General features: G+C 46.2%; 1 protein-coding gene across 4 annotated transcripts in view; it reads right to left on the bottom strand.

The window, feature by feature from the left end:
- Nucleotides 1-10,510: 10,510 nt before the first annotated feature.
- Nucleotides 10,511-18,803, bottom strand: part of CCDC186 (coiled-coil domain containing 186) — a 39,191-nt gene continuing 30,898 nt past the window's right edge. For 3 of the 4 annotated variants that reach the window (XM_055720144.1, XM_055720145.1, XM_055720147.1), the window contains 4 exons: nucleotides 17,747-17,827; nucleotides 16,495-16,705; nucleotides 15,225-15,444; nucleotides 10,511-14,527 (listed from right to left, as the gene is read on the bottom strand). In XM_055720144.1, the coding sequence (XP_055576119.1) occupies nucleotides 14,444-14,527; nucleotides 15,225-15,444; nucleotides 16,495-16,705; nucleotides 17,747-17,827 (596 nt within the window). In that variant the 3' untranslated portion in view covers nucleotides 10,511-14,443. Of the gene's footprint in view, nucleotides 14,528-15,223; nucleotides 15,988-16,137; nucleotides 16,706-17,746; nucleotides 17,828-18,803 lie in introns of those variants that run through there. The other variant, XR_008733818.1, reaches the window with a different exon arrangement.

The raw sequence follows: 18,803 nt of genomic DNA, 5'->3' as shown, positions 1-18,803 counted from the left end.
GCAGCATTGGCCTTGGAGCTGAGCTGAGTCCATGCAGAAACATGGCATTGCTTGGGTGCACTGTGGTGCCAGAGCAAGAGCTGGAAGGAACGCTTCTGCATTCGACCCTCTCATGGTCTGCAAGGCTTTGTGGTCTGCAATGCTTTCCCATTTTGCAACGGGAAATTAAACTTCCTTCTCTGACCTACTTTGGTACTTGGTCACTAGCCTGTCTCCTCAGTATCATGGAAACCATGGTTGAGACACATGTCCTCAGCACCCTTTAGAGCAGCCTCTTGTCTGTGATTTAGCAGTTGGACCTGATAATCTTAAAGGTCTTTTTCAACCTAAATGATTCTATTATTTCCCAAAAACTGCTGCACCGGGGTTCTTCTGCACTGAGAATAAAAGTCAAACCCTGTCCCAGGTTGGCACTGCAGCACGGCTGGGGCAGAGTGTGCTGAGAGGACACCACGGCATCATGGAGAGGTCCTGTATCTGCTTGTCACACACCAAAACATAGTGTCTTACTTTGGGGAGATGGGAACATTCAAATGAACTTTACCAAGCCATCAATATCATCTACAGGAGGAGTGAGTGCACCTCAAGAGTAGTTTTAGCTGCCAACTTCGTGGCAGCCTTGAAGCTTGTTGGCCGTGGTAGGTAGGTTGCAGCTCTCTGGTGTCTCTGCTGCACTGCGTTTGCCTTCGCACACATTCTAAGTGTAAGCTACGAGACCAGGCAGGCTTTCTGGCTGCAAAGCAAGTTTAACCAAAGGAACTGCATACATCCCCTCTAAAAAGCTGCCAGGGTCAGCATCTGCAGCACGGGGAATGGAGCTCAGAATGAATGATCCTTGAACTCAATGTTTTTAAGAGCAATTGCAAAGCAAGGGGAATGTAGCGCAGCCTGCTGCAACCTCTGCCAGCCTCTGCACAAAACCCATGGTGCTGCAAAGCTCCAGCTCCATATCAGGTAGTTACAGATGTCACCATAGTTGTCATCTCCTGTTTTTTCTCTTACTGTGTGATGGAAAGAAGTGAGAAGCAAGGCTCATGTCGCTACCCATGATGTTCAATGTGGTGCAAGCTGCTGAGCTCACACATGTGGTCTGCGGGGCCTTGGAAAGAGAAGACTTGTGTGTCCTGTAGGGTTTGGCTTGCACGTGGGATCTTCCATCCCTGGAGAGGGCCAGAACTGCCCTTCCAGACCCTTCTCTTCTCCCTTTGCCCATGGTTATCCCTGATCTCAGCCATCCGCCCAGGGCGTGGTGGCGGGGAAGGGACAGGTCCCTGCTCAGCAGTGGCCGCCCAGCCGGGACACACTGCCGGGATGCTGTCGATGGGGACCACATGGGCATCCAGCGTGCTTACGCTTCCATGCCACACGTGGCTCATCCCTCCCCTGTGCCGGCGATCTGGAGTAATGGGGCCTGACACGTGTCTTTTTCCTGAACGCAAGGTCTTCAGACCAAATTAATTCTGTGATTTCCATCTGCTTCCTCCTGGCCATAGATGACAAAGACTTCCTGAAGCTAATGGCCAAGCTTGCTTGAAGCTGGAGCCTTAACATGAGTCTTTTGTTCTCGGGTGCCTTCTGCAGCTTGCTGGCTCTGGCGCCACTTCTCCCTTCTGGCCCGTGGGTGCCGAAGCTGCAGGCAGAGGCATTTTAGGGGGAAGAGGAGGGCAGGGCAGGGTGTGAAGCCACTTGCCTGTGGGTTTGCGCCTGCCTGGAGGCTCACACCGAAAGGCCTTTGCCAAGGGCCTCCCTGTCGCGCTGGTGCCCGGGAGCGGGGGGCGGGCAGTGCTGCGGGTCTGCCCGGGCCCACACAAACAGCCCCGCCGAGCCGGTGGCTGCGCCCCTCACCCCCAGCCAAGGCTGAGGCCGCCACCGCCCAGGCCCTCCCGAGGCCGTGGCAGCTGAGGGCTGTGCTTAACGACGCCAGACGACCTCTCCTTCCCAACGCGAGGGCGTGCTTGCTGGGTAGGGTGTCTGTGTTTGGGCCCTGGCAGCGCTGCGTCCCGTAGGTCCGCTTTGCGTTAAGAGGAACTGAGATTTTGATGGGAACATCTTGTGTGGCGCGTGCATTTCCTCTCTCCCGCCTATCAGGGGTTGCATCGTGTTGCTTATATTAAAGTCTACAATGCAGATGAATTTGTGAAGTGTGAATAATAAATGCTGCTTATCAGTAGAGACCCCCGAAGCACATCCCGTTAATAAAGCATATTGGGTGATTAAAATGCCTTTTACCCTCTGATCAAGACATTTTTGTTCACTGCTTTTTAGCACAATACAGTGTTAGGTCTGAGCCAGCCCGTTTATATGTTGGTGTGGATCTACGTTTGCATTTTCTCATGTCTAGTTCTACAACCTGACTGCATTGCTAGTGTAAGTAGTGCTGGCCCCACAAAATTTTCGTAGCTGATAAAAGGCATGGAGCAGAAGTCTAGGGAACATACCCCACAGCTGTCTGCCACCTGCAGTGCAACCACCAGTACTTACCTTACAGGTAGGACCTCTCTCGATCGGAGATCTCAAAGCCCTTGGTGAAGCGTGTTCCTTTGTTCTTTTAAAAAATATTAATCACGTCCTTATCCAGCTTTTTGTCTGAGGAAGATGCAGTGTCCTGATGCTGAACTGCCACTTTCTTGGCTTGCCACACTCACCAGTCTGCTGCAGTGGGTTTTTTAGGTGTGGTGGATTTAAAACTAATTAGTTTAAAAGGTACAAACCTGAGTGTGCAGTCTGCATGCTTATTGCAGTATCGCCCCTCAGGGACAGGCCTGGCTGGTGCTTTCGGTAAGATCAAGTCCATCTTTACAACACTGGTTTTACCCGTGTCTGCTTTTGTGTCCTTCCCTTGCCTGCCAGCTGTGAGGTCTACACCCCTGTTACACAAATGAATGTTGTCGGTGTTTTCCTTCTTGATTGTTCTGTGTGTAATTTAGATTCACTAGCAGCATTTAGATTATGTCATTGCATTATTTTAATGGTGTTTTTCTTGGCTGCAGATTTGATTTTCTTGGCACTGCAGTTAGGGCATCTTTGAGACATGTACACTTGCTAGCTGCACACACGGTTTCCTCTTCTGTGCACCTTGCGCTCGCCTCTGCAAATCCAAACTGGAAAGTACTTAGTTTGCAATTCTTTCCTTGCTTGTTTGCGACAGCTAATGCAATTTCTCTGCTCCTTTAATTTTCACACATCACTAGTTATCTTGCATTAAAACTGTCCTTATACAACATGAAAACTTTAAAGCGTTTTTGATAGCAGTGCCTAGAAGATCCAGGCAAGGATCAGGAAGAATTTGTGCTGGTTCTGCACAAGCAAAACCCAGTGCTGCTGGTTCCCAAGTGCTTCTGCTCTAACGTTCACATGGGACAACAGAGGGATATGGACAGGAAAATGGGAGCATCGGGAAATGATGATGCAGCATTACCCAGGATGACAGACCTACGTGCTTGGCACTAACCATTTTCAGATTTTTAAGAGCCGTACAACAGGATTTCGAAGGAACTGTGAAGAATAGCTAGGTACTTCTGAGTATTTTTCATGACTGCATCCCCAGCTCTACCGTCACATTTGTTTGTCCTTCTCTGGATGCACACCTTGCCAATAGAATGGATTTAGGATTGTATTTTTCCCCGAGCCATTTAGCAAAGCCCATTCCTTACTCCTGGCAGTTCTGCCTTCAAGGTGTCTTCAGCTTCCCACAACAGTAATGCAGGGCTCTTGGTGGATTCATTCAAATCCTCACATTTTTCATCCCCAATACTCTTATGACACAATTTTCCCTTTCTTGTAAGAGCTGACAGGCAAATCACACGTATAGTTTGTCAGTACAGATCTGTGTTTTCTTATATTACCAATTATACTTCTTGCCTATGTTTTTTGTAAAACAAAAAACAATCACCCCCCAACAACAATCTTTTCTTCCTCTAAACCTATCAGAAATCCTATAAAGGCCTTGAGTTAGAACCTACATCTTCCTTTTCTCTCCCCCTGCCCATATATTGCTATTTCTGTGCTCTCTGTCCCGGTGCTCCCGGCTCCCAGCTGCCTTGGCTGCAGCACCCAGCCCCAGCAAGCCCAGTGCCGGCTCCCAGGACGGCCTCCTGTGTCGAGGGTGAATGTGGTACATGCCGTCCTTCCCACCACGCAGAGCAAATTTGCCAAACTCTTGGCCACCAGGAACTAGCAGCAAGCTAGAAACACCAGCAGCGTGCTGCCCTCATGACTGCTTGTCCTAAGGAAAGGAGAAAAACTGGCCCAGCCATCGCTCGGTGAGGAAGTGTTACTGGAAGCACAAGGGGATGCTCCCTGCTCTGCCATCGTGTCTTGCTCCTTGGTGGAAACATAGGGTGAGCAATTATGAAGCTGAGTGAGGTCTGGCAGGGGCTGGGGTCCCTGGCTCCTCCACAGGCAGCAAAGTCCCAGGAGCACGGAGAAGAAAGAGGGGAAGGGAAAACTGATGGGGCTGGGAGCCGACACACAGCCCAGCACAGGCAGACACTTCCCAAAAGGAACCTCCAAAGCAGATAGGATTGTGCAAGCTATTTTGGTGCCACATTTCCAAAGAGAGCCAGACTTTGCTGTTTCTTTTTCACACATATCCATTCAAAAGTGCATGTTTTTGGGTGCCGTGGGGTTGAACAAGGAGAAGTTAAGATCATGCTGCCAGCTGCACTCCAGATCTGGGCTTGCAGTGCCCCAGGTTCATTCTGCAGAGAGGAGAGGCTGTGACACTCCAAAAGCAAGGTGGTGTTTGCTCTTGTTGCCAGGATGGGCTTTCTTTAAAAAAAAAGTGAAAGGCTTATCACAGGGCCTGCTCCACATTCCTGGCAGCACGAACTCAGTTGTCTGGTTGCCTTCATGGCCTCAGGTAACAAAGCCAGGTCTGGTCTCTCTCCAGGGAAGACTGGCTCCTTTTCCAGTTCTGCCTTGACTGCTCTGGCTGACTTTGTCCCTGCTCGAAGGTTTGTCCTAGCTGAGCTGGCAGGTTGGTATGAACAGGAGCTCCTTCAATGTCCCTGTGCTGTTGCATGTATCAGGTTCCTGGTCATTCAGGCCAGAAGACTGAAAAATCAAAAGAACCATCTCATGTTGGAAAATACTTGCATTTTTCATCTTAGTATATCCTGGACTTGTGCAAAGCACGTGACACTGTCCTGCACAACATCCTTGTCTCTAAACTGGAGAGACATGGATTTGACCGGAGGACCACTTGGTGGGTCAGGAAATGGCTGGATGGTCGCACTCAAAGAGATGTGGGCAACGGCTTGATGTCCAAGTGGAGACCAGTGACAAGTGGCATTCCTCAGGGGTCTGTACTGGGACCAGTGCTGTGCAACATCTTTATCGGCAACACTGGGATCAAGTGCACCCTCAGCAAGTTTTCAACTGAGTGGTACAGTTGACCCGCTGGAGGGAAGGGAGGCCATCCAGAGGGACCTTGACAGGCTTGAGAGGTGGGCCCATGTGAAGCTCATGAAGTTCAACAAGGCCAAGTGCAAGGTCCTGCACCTGGGTTGGGGCAATCCCAAGCACAGATACAGGCTGGGTGGAGAATGGATCGAGAGCGGCCCTGAGGAGAAGGATTTGGGGGTGCTGGTAGACAAGAAGCTCAATGTGACCCAGCAATGTGCGCTCACAGCCCAGAGCCATCCATGCCCTGGGATGCATCATCATCAGCGTGCCCAGCAGGTCGAGGGAGGTAATTCTGCCCCTTTACTCAGCTCTCATGAGACCCCACCTGGATGGAGTACTGCATTCAGCTCTGGGGTCCCAACATAAGAGGGACATGGACCTGTTGGAGCAAGTCCAGAGGAGGCCACAAAGATGACCAGAGGGCTGGAGCTCCTCTCCTATGAAGACAGGCTGGGAGAGTTGGGGTTGTTCAGCCTGGAGAAGGAAGCCTTACAACAGCCTCACAGTACCTAAAGGGGATCTACAGGAAAGCTGCAGAGAGACTTTTTACAAGGGCATGTAGTGATAGGGCAGGGTGGAATGGGTTTAGACTGAGAGAGGGTAGATTTAGATTAGGTATTAGGAAGAAATTCTTTACTGTGCAGGTGATGAGGCACTGGAACAGGCTGCCCAGACCAGGTGTGGGTGTCCCATCCCTGGCAGTGTTCAAGGCCAGGTTGGACGGGGCTTGGAGCAACCTGGTCTAGTGGAAGGTGTCCCTGCCCATGGCAGGGGTCTGGAACTAGATGATCTTAAAGGTCCCTTCCAACCCAACCCATTCCATGATATGAGGGATCAGGATCCCAGCTGACCTTCCCTGCAGCCATGTCCGAGATGGGCTCCTTGCTGGTCACAAGGCACCTGCACAGAGGGTGGTGCCTGGCTGGGAGCTGCTCCTCCGTGCCCCCCTCCAGCACGGTGGGAACGGGGTGCCAGCACAGGAGCCTGCAAGGCTGCTCTGAGTCACTTTTTGGAAGGGCCTCGTTTCCTTGCTCCAAGGCTGTTTTCTTGGCAGAAGCTTCCCCAGCAGTCAGCAGTAAACTCGCTGCTTTGGTTTGTTGGTTTGTTTTTTTCCCAGTGTTTGCTCTGATACACAACTAATTAAACCTAAATGCCTCCATTTATTGCTCTCTAGAGGAGCCCTGCTGGCTTGCATGCCCCAGCCTTTGGGGACATTTCTATTGTTTCAGCTACTGCCAAAGCCAAGGAAAGCTACATCACACTCTCCTCCAGTGCGACGGGGGGGAGCTCACCCGCCACCGTGCCTTGGCATGGCTTACAGCTGCCAAAACATTGCCTCTAACGAGGGACACGTGGCAGTGGATTTGGCATTACAAGGTGACCACTACCAGCAAGGTCTGGGCTCTGTCACCAGCCCAAGCAAGGTCGAATCAGTTTGAAATAGTTGACTGGTCTTTCACCGTCAACAAGCAGCCTTGGTAGATTGCAAGGCAAGTCTGAGGGAGGGAAACGGTTTGACGTAATTCAGGCAACAAAAAAATGTAATCTGCAAGCCTCGTGCTACGGGCTTACTGCCAATCTGTCACATCTCTTTTCCAAGGGCTTCACCCGCCTGAGGAGCGAAGGGAACTTGGTCCAGCCCCTGTTTTGTCAGGTCCTGGTTTAGAGGTGCTCCTGCCTTTCTGAAGTGCCAGGGCGGCAGTCATCCCCTGCCGGCAGCCTGTCTGGATGCATTTGGTTATCGGGGTTGCATGGCCCAAGAAAAACCATGCGGGCTTCAAAGCGTGGCATCTGGGGCCACAGGTACCCAGACCGATGGCTGCTTGCTCCACCAGACTGGCTCACGAAGCAGAGGCTTCCCCCGCCCCGCCAAGTCCTCACTGATGGAAGACGCCTGCTTGGCTCCAGCTGGATCTTTCTAGAGCCCAGAAATGTCTGATCAAAGCCAAGCGAAACAAGGGGTTGTGGATGCTGGGGCAGGGTTTACCTGGAGCTGTGCGGGTGTTTCACTGCCAGCCGTCCTGCCTTGCTCAAGGAGCTCTGTCCCCACGGTGTGGAGGACGTGGGAGTCGTGCATCGCCCTCCGACACGTGGCAGGTCACAGTGCCGCATTGCCGGGGAAAACACGTACTCCTTGCTTTGCCTCAAAAGGCTGAGCAGTGACCTGCAGCGTGTCGGGAGCCGCCTGAACAGCTGAATAACCGCACAGCTTGGAAGCAGGTGGACAACAGTAGGCAGTGACATCACCCCTGGGACAGTCCTGCCTCCGCCTCCACCACAGTGCGGTCCTGTCCCCGACACCAGCCATCCCCGACACGAGCCATCCCCACCGGTCTGGCTGAGCCCGAGGGCCAGATCAGACACACGGCAAAGGGAAGGAGCATCGCGAGCCCGGCTGGCAGCAGCCTGTGTCACTCCTGATGTTAAGCCTGTGACAAGCCGACGGCAGCTTGTTCTGATTCCTCATGTCACCTTCCAGGCTGAAGATCAGTTCCCCAGAAGGATGAAGCCCTTAAACATTTTCCAGAGTCTGTCTAATCAATATTTCCCTGATAATCTAATTACTAAGGTGAAGCCAGACCAGCTGTTAGTACAAGCCACTTGCAGCATTAACAGGTCACAGCTCTGAGCCCAAGTTCAGTGTTTTTCCACCTCTTTGACTTGCCAAAGTTTCCAGGGAATTCGCAGACCCATGGAACAGGTTTAGGGTGACCGGTGCTAGGCTTATTTTTTTCAGCCTGTAACTTGGCCATATACTGCTTTTACCCACAGTGCTGATATAAGGGATTCTCACCTTCTTCCTCTCCCCCCTGCCAGGCACTGACTGAAGTTAAAATAATCTCAGATCTAACCATTTTCGGAGTATTTTTAACCAGCTCCTCTCACAGGGCAGCCTCACAAACCCTTCTGCCTGGCTGCAGACCACAGCTTGAAAAAACATTGCCCTGAATTTGTACTTGCTTGAAGCCACCTCCGTCTTCAAAGGCAGCACCAGTTCCTGAAGAACTCCAAGTTGGATGGCCCAGGGCAGCATTTAAAGGCTCGCCAGGCACTCCGAAGGGAACAGCCGTGCCTGCTAGGCTCTGCTCACCTACTTTGTGTCAAACACCAGCGTTTTGGTTAAGCTCACAGGCTTCTTCGTGCTTTCATCTGCTGCTTTTCCTTATTCCACACACATGGGATTATTTGTAAATAGACATTTCTTAAGAAGCCCACAGGCATTCAGACCAGAATGGATTCAGCCTTTTAGTCAGCAAGGTGCTTCACTTGAGGCATTAGAACAGCCCCCCTGAGATCAGTGTGCAGCTGAACGTGGTGAAAAGCCCTTTAAAACCTGAAGGCCGGAGGATTTCTTGACTAGGGGGAAACCACCGGAGCAGAACAGCAACAAACACCGCTAACAGCATATTTATACACATTAGATAGGAACAACTAGTTCAGCAGCACTCTTCTACTGCGACAGTTACATTTATGCATGCAAAAATTTTGCAAAATCTGGCACAGACCCACTGTGTTTTAATGCAAAAGAGCCTAAAAACAACTGCAACAACAAACCCCCAACCATACCTCTATTAAAAAAAATATCCTTAAAATAGAGCGGGGAGGGAGAGGAAACCAGCAGCTCTGGTTTGCTCTTTTGCAGTCAGCTCATCAACTAAACTGCTGGCGTTGGGTTGTATATTTATTACCCAATAGCTGCAGTATCAGCCTGCCTTCAGGACTGAACACGTAACACTAACACGCCGTGAGAACCCTTCTGCTGTACACGCAGTTGTGCTGTCAGCCTGAAATACAGACCGATCCGTAAAAAAACTGGGGTGAGAAGTCATTTGCTCAACAGGTAATTGCAACTACCACCACAGCCAAAATTAGTATTTGAGGAAGTGCAGTTTCAGGCTGTTGTTTCCAAACAGCAGTGCTAAGCATCAGGGAGCACAAATCAGTCTTGATTTTCGGTTACGTTATCACCGAGAGCTGTATCTGCTATCAGTGAAAAAGGCTGGAAGAAAAGTGTTGAACTACCAAACAATTCCAGCCAAGGCTCACACAGGTAACAGGAACCAGAAAACTTGCTGGGCGCCCTCACCCTGAGTTTGTAAAGCTAGTAGTCATTTGCCATTAAATTTCAACAGAAAATACAACACCTCCTTCTCTCACTTAAGGTACTCTGGGAGACACTAGAATAAACTTGATAAATTATGCCCTTCACGGTATTCCTTTTTCTGCCTCCATACAATCAGCTCACAAGGGCAGGACAACCCATACAAATCCGATTCCCAGCCACAATGAACAGCCAGTAACCTGACAGCATCACTTATTTTTTTAAAGCAATACTATCATGGCTAAAAATCAAACTACATTAGATCTCTGCACGGGAATAAACAAACCGGAGCAGCAGCATCCCAAACGTGGAGCTGTGGCCAAGGGAACCAGCCCTTGCTACAAGGGAGCGTGGGACTGTCAAATTCACGTAACACAAGGGAAAAAAGGAAGACTCCAGCATCAAGGCCGCTTACCGGGAACAGCGGCAGCTCACAGCAGTACTTGATAGCAGCACCCCCATCGCCCATCTTTACGAATGGGAAGTCTCCCCCCAGTTTCCAGGGGATGAAGTACAGTACGAGAGGTGCGCAGCCCTGTTTTCCCTGGTTTTGCTGTTCACCCCGAGTGGCGGTACGGAGGTACGGGGCACTGCCACCTCCTCTTCAGACAGCGCAACAGAACAGCTCGGGCTGGCAGCAAGCACTGCCCGGCCAAGCTGCGGGTAGGAACAGGGCCTCCAAGGGCAGATCATTGCTACAGTTACATCTGCGTGAGGGGAAACACCAAGGGGCTTTTACGGCGCCCTCCCAGCATCCCGACTGGCAAGAACAGTTTGCTGGCAATGAAGCTGCTTTTAGCCCAGAGTACTGGCTTACAAGCACCTTGAGTTAGTTTCCACACTGTGACAAGAGGCGGCTCCCACTGCACTCGCCAAAGATGACCACTCAACACGCGGCACCCTGCTGCCACCACCACAGGCCTTCACCGAGGGCTGTCAGCACAATCCAGAGTCAGGCAGCACTAACCAAGCAACGGTACAAACCACAGACACCAACCAGGCTTCCATACATTTGTATGTTTATTATTTCAAAGTACAATATATACATAAGGTATAGTGATATCTTCAAAAACTTTATACAGAAACAGGTATCTACAAAATTAAATCAATAGACATTCTGTGTATATTCAGACAACATACATAGATCGGAAGATTCAACATAGTTGCAGTTAGAACATAAAAATGGGAAGGAAACCCCCATCCACCTTGGAAGAGCTCAGGATACCATCCAGCTCACCTGCAACGCAGCCGTCTGCCCTCCGACAGGTTTCAGGTCGTTGCGGAGACCTGGTAAATCTGATTGAGACCTGGTAAATCTGATTGAGACCTGGTAAATCTGATTTCCAGTGCCACCTACTGCTGACAGTCACCACTGCAGCTGTGTCCCTTGGGCAGCAGGTGACAGCCCATCCCGACCGGCCTTGTTCTCTGAACCCCTTCCTAGAGTAGAGTCTCTACCGCACGCAGGAACTCGGCGTTACACTCGGTTCAGTGGGAGCCAGAGATCTGATTTCTTTTAATTTTTCGAGTTATGAACCAAAATATTGTCACGAAAAATATTTCCAGAGAGTGACTTCAGGTTTCTTAGCTGGAGATAACTGCAGGTGTTGCCAGCAACAAGTGAAATGAGGAGAACATACTTAGAGAACAAATCAGTCTCCAGTGTTTTCTGGAGACTAGAATTGAAAATATTGCACAAGTCCATGTGGCAGAAAGCCAGTAATTTCTATAGCATAAAATGGCATTCTTCATTTCAGAGGGTCTGGCTTCAGACAATGACAGTGCTGGATTTTACGGAGGGTGGAAAAGCATAGACAGTTCTCCTGCAGGGCCTCTAACAACATCCGGACGCGATGTTTGAATTAAGAGAGCACCCTGAGTATTTAAGAAACAGATGTTTAAGCCTGTAGGACACAACCAACTACAAGCTTGGAATTTTCCAAAGCAGCCTGTGGCAATTACATGTCTAATGGACACTGAATTTCAATGTCAGGTACGTAGCTAACTGCTCCAGGCTGCCTTCAAAATTAGTTTATCAGTTTATCTCTACAGTTCAGTTTATCTGAGGTCAGTTTTCAATCACGGGTTCATAATATAAAGTTTCCAAAACAAGGGTAAGTGAAATGTGATTGCTATGCAAGCCTCACACCCACCCTGCACCCGCTGGTGCTCACCCGTGTGAGCCACCCCACAGCAACACACCTTCTCACAGGAAGCGTTCTTACGTGCACCAACATTATAACACTCCTGACAATCTACTCCACGGAAACAACAGACAGGTGGACTGTCAGCAACATTTTTACACCTAATACACCACACCACCGCCTCTCAGAAACGAGCAACTTTGTTAAGCAAAGCTGCTGGCTGACCCTGTCACATATTCATCACATTCTGGGCTTACCAGATAGCATGTCATTTGCCAATGCACAAGCTAGAATGAAATTTCCATCTCGAATAGGTATGTTTAAAATAATGCCTACAGAAAATTACTTTGGTCCATGAAAATACCGTGCACAAAAAATAATGTGATATTTTGGCTGCTTTGTGTGTCTCCATAACCAAGACAAAAAAAAAAAAAAAATGTGTGAGAAGTTACTAGTGCGACAGAGAGAAAGCAGCATTTCCAGCAGGGCTGGGAGACAGCTAACTGGGTTTCTCAAGTAACTTAAAAGGAGAAACAACCATGCCAAAAAGAAATAAGAATTTTCACAATGTCATTGCACTTATTCCATCTGCATCACACCTCCCCTTCATCCACATTGTACACCTGGAGAACATACATTAAATGATTACAATATTAACATAGTATCTAAAATACTGGAGTTATTCAGCTGAATGCTTGAAAATATCCAGATCTTGAAAACACAAATGTACAAGAGCTAAGCTATGTTTCGACATGCAAATTGTTCTAAATACTTCCTTTCAGCAGAAGGCCTAGTTCAGTCACGAACAACTGCCCGTTCACTTCCTGGAAGGTGGTGACAAATCTGTTTCAGCAGAGCCAGGTATTTTCCTCTTCACATCACTTACACAACAGTAAAGCAGAGGTAGTCTCATGACTGGACTGGTCCAAATTCCCTAACACTTCATTGCTCTCAGGAATTAGAAAAATATATGTATAAAACCCCACCCAGAGTAAAGGCTCACAGTATCTACAATGCTCAGTCAGGTTTTAAACAATTTGTTTTTTCCCCCCCTTCCTAAAGAAATATTTTGACACTGAAGGGACCTGCCTCTTGAAGCTCTCTGGACCACAAACCAGGTCTTGATCCCACAAGGACTTTCAGAGATGCCCATCTCTAAAGTAAAAAGGAAGTCTTACTGTCTTGAATCAAACTACTCAAACCAAATCAGGCTCTTTTGCTCCATTTGGTTCATTACAAAGCTCAAGTGACCCAGCGGCCTCTGAAAAATGGAGTGTACACCCTTAAGTCACCTATATGCTTTGATGAATTATCCTCCTGTGTGCTGCTGGATTCAGGCCCCTTGCTTTGCGTATGATGCAAATGGTGCCTGCAGGAAGACAGGTTACCTGTCCCCCTCCCTCTCCTCCCCCCAGGTATACTTTCTAATTAAAATAGCTAAAGCATTGCTATCATAATTGTACACTGAATCTTTTTTCATGATAATAGGAATTTCAAGTATTTAATAAAAACCCCAAGTATGTATTTACATTGTGATCCGGTCAATTAATTTTGGTCAAAAGGCAATAAATACAGAAATTTATGCATTTACTGCTGGAATAGAGATTTCAGATCCTGTAAATTACTTATCCTAGAATTAAGTGTGAAGATGACATTGTGACTAACCAGTACCTTGTCACCTTGATCCTCTTCCTCCATTACCCTCTCAGCCACTGAAAGACTAACAGTTCTCAGTTCGTGTCATTTTGACCAACTAATTCTTCAGTTAAATTAAGGAGTCACACAGATTTCTGTGCCACTTTCTCAGTCCAACCGATAGATTAAAATCCCATTTAGATGTATTTCCCATTTCTTACCATTACTTTCACTGGCTAATCTAGAGACAGTTAATGAAAAAGATTTAGTTAGCTTCCATTTGTCTTTGCAAACAGATGCAGTCATGATGTCTACCTGTACATACGTTAACAACAGGCAGTTAAAACTCCTACTTTTTAAATGCTGTGAAGTTACGCAGAAGGCCAAAGAACTTTATTAAACAATTATCTGATATCACACTTCTTTAGATCCATATACCTAAAGATCAAGGGTTTACAAGATTTGTTGAATTGACATTTGTTTGAAGTACACATACTCAACAATTGACTCTGAGAGCTTCTTAATCTCTTAGTTTTACTGTTTCACTTCTTTTGAATAAAGAAACTGACCAGTTGAATGTTAATCTAAGCAGAAAATACACAGTATCATGGCCACCACTTTAAAATCAAAATTTCGTGACAAAGCATTTTCCATGCATGTGTCAAAAATGCTTAATCAACCTAAAGATCAGAAATAATATGCAAGAAAGGAAGTAATGTCTGAAAGGCCTTAAAGCTCAGTAACACTGGATATGTTCAACAGCAACTAAAATATAATTTATTGATTTTTTCAAGCTCCATCGTTAAGAGACTGATTAATTACACAGTGCAGAAATTGAAATCTCACTGCAACTCACTTAAAACATAGTACGCATTGCAAACCATCTGTATGTCATTTCAAATAAAAGTTTTAGATAAATGTAGTGTGTAGCAGAATTCAGCAACACCTCAGGCTGGTATTGGGTAGACAGAACCACGCTGATGCCAAACCCTGTAGATCTCTCAAACGAGTAAGCCTGTATGGTTACGGGCTGTATTTGCGAAATACCAGATGCTTGTGCTGGCAGGCAATCAAATTTCAGGAAAAATGTAAAAAACATTGGTCTGTAGCACCTGCCTTTTCTGCATCTTCACGTTGGTTATTCCATAAAAGTTTGTTACGTCTGCTTTATTCTCTGTTCCAGTTCATGCTTGTGTTTAATAAGCCGTTCTATTTCTGTTCCTAGAGTTTGAAGGTTTTCCTTTGGGGGGGAAGAAGTATAGGGTAAGTTATACAGGGAAAATGAGTCAATCAGCACAAAATACATGAATACGTTAGAATAACTGTTTATGTCAGCAGGTTGATACTTTCAAGTATCCAGAACAAGAGCAAATGATTAGACAGAGCTGAAGAAAACCAAGCTCATTTAAATAAAGGATGTAAAGCTCTCAACAAGTCTTTTTTTTTTGCAGTTACTAATATTCTACAGGCTGTCTAGAAAGTATAATGTTCAAGGGGAATGATAATTACAGGAAGAGAGCTCCAACTTCTGCAGGACACCGCAGTCCAGCGGGCAGCCTGCACAGCATTTTCCAGCCTGCCATCTTTCCCTTGCAGCAGACATGTTGCCCCAGTGGCTCAACGGGGTACCCAGTGGCTGGCACAGGGCCAGGCACACAGAGCCCATGCTCCCAGCTCCACGTGACTGGGGGAGAGTGTGGGGAGGCCCTTCCCCACGGAACGCACAAGCAGCCTGTTAGTGCAGCATACAAGGGTCCCAAAACAGAGGTTTAGCATCAATCATGTTACATAACTCTCATTAACCCAATGCCATCAGTGGCACCAATTCACAATAAGCTGACTTCTGAAAAGCTTTGTTCTTTTAACAGCGTACATCTCTTTGAAGGCAGTACCTCAGAACCACAAGAGCGTGTGGAAGAACTGGCATAACTACTCACTTTCAACGTAATATTTTTCAGTAATGTATCTTCTAACACAGCCTGTAGCTTCCTGTTTATCTCTAAGGAGAGCTCCAATGTGAGACCACTATCTGCGGGATGAGATGTATACAGAGATGCCATAATCCCACCCCGTCTACTCAAGTGTACTTTGTTGAAGTCAGAGGCCTCTGATGATAGTGTTCCAGCTTCTTCCCGCAAAATGTAACTCTGAATAATTCTGGGGGGAGGAAATTAAAAACACGGCATTACAAGGCAGTGAAAAGTCAGACATTGAAGTAACTTCAGATCCCTAGCATAAGACTATAATTTTATTTTCAAGCAGGACTGTGTTACTGAAAAGGCAGTAAAAATCAACTCCTGCAATTTCTAGGTTAGAGGAAAACCTGGCATACCAGAAGTGCTGTAGGAGATGCTGGCAAGCTGAGTCACCACAATGTGCAAGGTTTACATATTAACAATTATTTTGAGAAAGTAATATTGCTACTGGAGCAAGAAAGGTACTTAAAAAAAATGCCTCTACTTTTCTTTGCTGAAAGACTCCCGACAGAGAATCTTAAGCTTCCTACAGATGAAACAAAAATTACAAAGTCTTTGCTCAATAGTCTTCACAAGCTGTTTTCATGTTCTATGAGACAGTATCAGATGGACACAGATGTATACACTCATTAAGCAAGAGCTATACTTAACAGACAACTGTATTTTCCAGGGAAGGTATATGCCACGACTTCTTCCCCTCCTAACTGAAGTTCCAGACATCATCCTGCAAGATGAGATTTCCATGTAAGCGGAACCTTCCCTGCTCACACATTAAATGCTGACCATCTCTGGCTCAGGTACACTGTTTGTCTGACAAGCATGCCAAACTACCATCTGGAATTCTGTAGATTCTCCTTCCAAAACAAATACTTACAATCAGCACTCTTTTAAGCACATGAAGAGAATGGCGTGTTCTGTTAGCCAGTGGCAGCAGTCCACCTCAAATCAGCCACCTGGTGACCATTTTGCTATGAAAAACACACTTGCACCGATCTACTTCTCCTGAAAAATTTTAGTAATAAACAACTCTGCAATTATTGTAACTGCTGGGGAAGATAAGGAAATAAAAAAACTCCAAGACCAATCATACCTTTGAGATCTATTGTCACTGCGGTATTTTTGTTTTAAATATTTTCATTTAGACCATTACTTGTCTTAATAAAATCCGGAATACTGGTCTTGTGCACCCACTCGACACTGAAAATCAGTACAAACAGAACTCAGAACCTACTTTGTTTTTTTCCTGATTTCCTCCACCAGTTGTTTAATGTGATCCTCCATAAACTCCATCTTTTCATTTTTTCGAGCATGTGCTTTCTGCAGCCTTAGTATTCTTTCAACCAAGACAGACTTGTCGACCTCTGGGAAGCTATCCACAGCAACAGAAGATCCAGTATTCTCAGGTGACCGATCCTCATTGCTGCTGCGCGCATTAAGGGACCCTGCCAATATATCCATATTTGTAAAAGCTCTTTTTGCTTTTATACCAGGTAAAATGTCTCCACTAACACAGTGCATGCATTCATTACATTTCAGGAGCTTAGGATATTTTCTTCAGAGCGTCAGTTTCTCTTGTATGTTAGCAGGCTTTTATATAAATAATTTTATGCCATTTGAATGACACATGGCGAGACAGCAGTGTAGTCCTCTAGCATAGTTCCTTGAGCCTAAGTGTGCTTGCTTCAGTAATGCTTATTCCTGCAGAAGGACCTTCACGTTCATTAATATTAATTTGTACGAGACTGAGCTGATTTTAAACATACCTGTTTTGGGAGTCCACTAACATTACAACACATGAAAATGGTACAGACTGAAAAAAGCCCTATGTATAAACACTCCACAGCCCTGATCACTTAGAGCTGGAAGTATTTTCTTTTCTTTCTGTTCTTCTCAGTATTTATCTTTCTCATACAGTGAGATTACAGGACACTGATGGCACTAACCCAACTCAAAACCTGAAGATACTGAGGAAGGAAACAGATGTTTTCAGTGCTAAAGATAACCACTTCTAAACGGATAGAAAGTAATGAATTTTACACAAATACACTGATGCTTCTAAACATGCTAATTGATTTATCATTTACACAGTTGCAACTGTCAATAGTGCAATTAAACAATGTTGGAAGCCACGGCTCATTTCTGTTTTGCCTCTGGCAGCCCTTAAGAGGGTCCTCTATAAAACTGAGTCTTCTGAACTACCTCCAAACAAAAAAAGCAACAAAATAAAAGAGGTAGCCATTTAAAAAGAACCAAAATATATAAACATTATAAACATTAATCTCATAATACAAACAAGCATCTACAACTGCATTCAGCCCAGTGCATTTTGGTGCTGAAAGGCTATTTTGTCAGCCTTAACGGGAGGTTGCCCACACAGTGCATATGCACAAGCCACAGTAAGAGGAAGCCTCACAGCAGCACACCATGGCAACCTTTCTAAGATCGAAGGATTGTTTTGGCAGCCCTGCTATGTGCTATATTACCTGATGAACTGGAACGGCTCCCCATGCTGCTGACTTCTTTGTCATAATTACCATTTTCCATCTGATCCAATTTCCTCCGTGCTAAAAGTATAACAAAATGATGGTTACCAACAGCAGATTAAAACCCAAAAATCATAGTGTTACAACACATACAAAACCCCTAATCCTCTCTGACCCGCACTGATTTAACATGGCTTGACCACTGGAAGATAACGGTAACAACTTAAACTCCAAAAACGAATAGCCCCCTCCTCTCCCTGCTCCCAGCCAAGAAATACCTGGATGTAATGTCCACCGTGATCCCTACACCCTGCAGCAGTTGCCAGTTGAAGGAGGTAATGAAGGAGGATTAACTGAGAACAGTAAGACTTAAATTTGATTTTACTTTTGATTAAGACTGCAATGTAAATAACTACTGAATGACAGAATGGCAACTCTGTTCCAAGATCTCCAACTGTATCACCACTGGGAGCTGTGTGTAGTATGTGTACCAGAAGCACCACTCATTCCGTAGGGAAAGCGCACAGCCGTTCATGTATGCACAAAGAGAGACAGGGAACTTGTCTTGCACAATGCCAACGGGGTGCCTTCTTTCAAATACATTTCAGACCGATTTGATTACATTCTATTTGCATTCAGAGCACAGGCATTATTAGATGTTTAATGATTTCTATTTGCTGACAAGATTAGTCATCAGTCTCTCCATATCTAAAAAATGAAGCTCTCTGTTTAATATACTAAAAAATAACGGACACCAGCAATTCCTGATACAGTCAGCAACTAGGAAACTTCTGGCAACTTTTGAATATACTCCTACACAGATTAGGATCCATATATACCTACAGTGTCACTTCAGCAGTCACGTATATGATAACAGACCAAGCTCTTTTGAAACAAATCTTTCATTTTATGTCTAAGCTCATTTCAAAAGTTGTATTTAAAACTGAAAATTGACACTAAGTAAGGCCTGTTTCCTGTAACTGCAGCTTCCACAAGATCTAACTTGCTCACTCATGCTGTGTCTTTAGGGGCAGGGAGAGTTTGAAGGGCTACATTC

This window comes from Falco cherrug, chromosome 9, assembly GCF_023634085.1.
Source record: "Falco cherrug isolate bFalChe1 chromosome 9, bFalChe1.pri, whole genome shotgun sequence".
NCBI lineage: Eukaryota > Metazoa > Chordata > Aves > Falconiformes > Falconidae > Falco > Falco cherrug.
The sequence above is the reverse complement of the archived record's forward strand: the minus strand, read 5'-3'. Positions and strand labels throughout refer to the sequence as shown.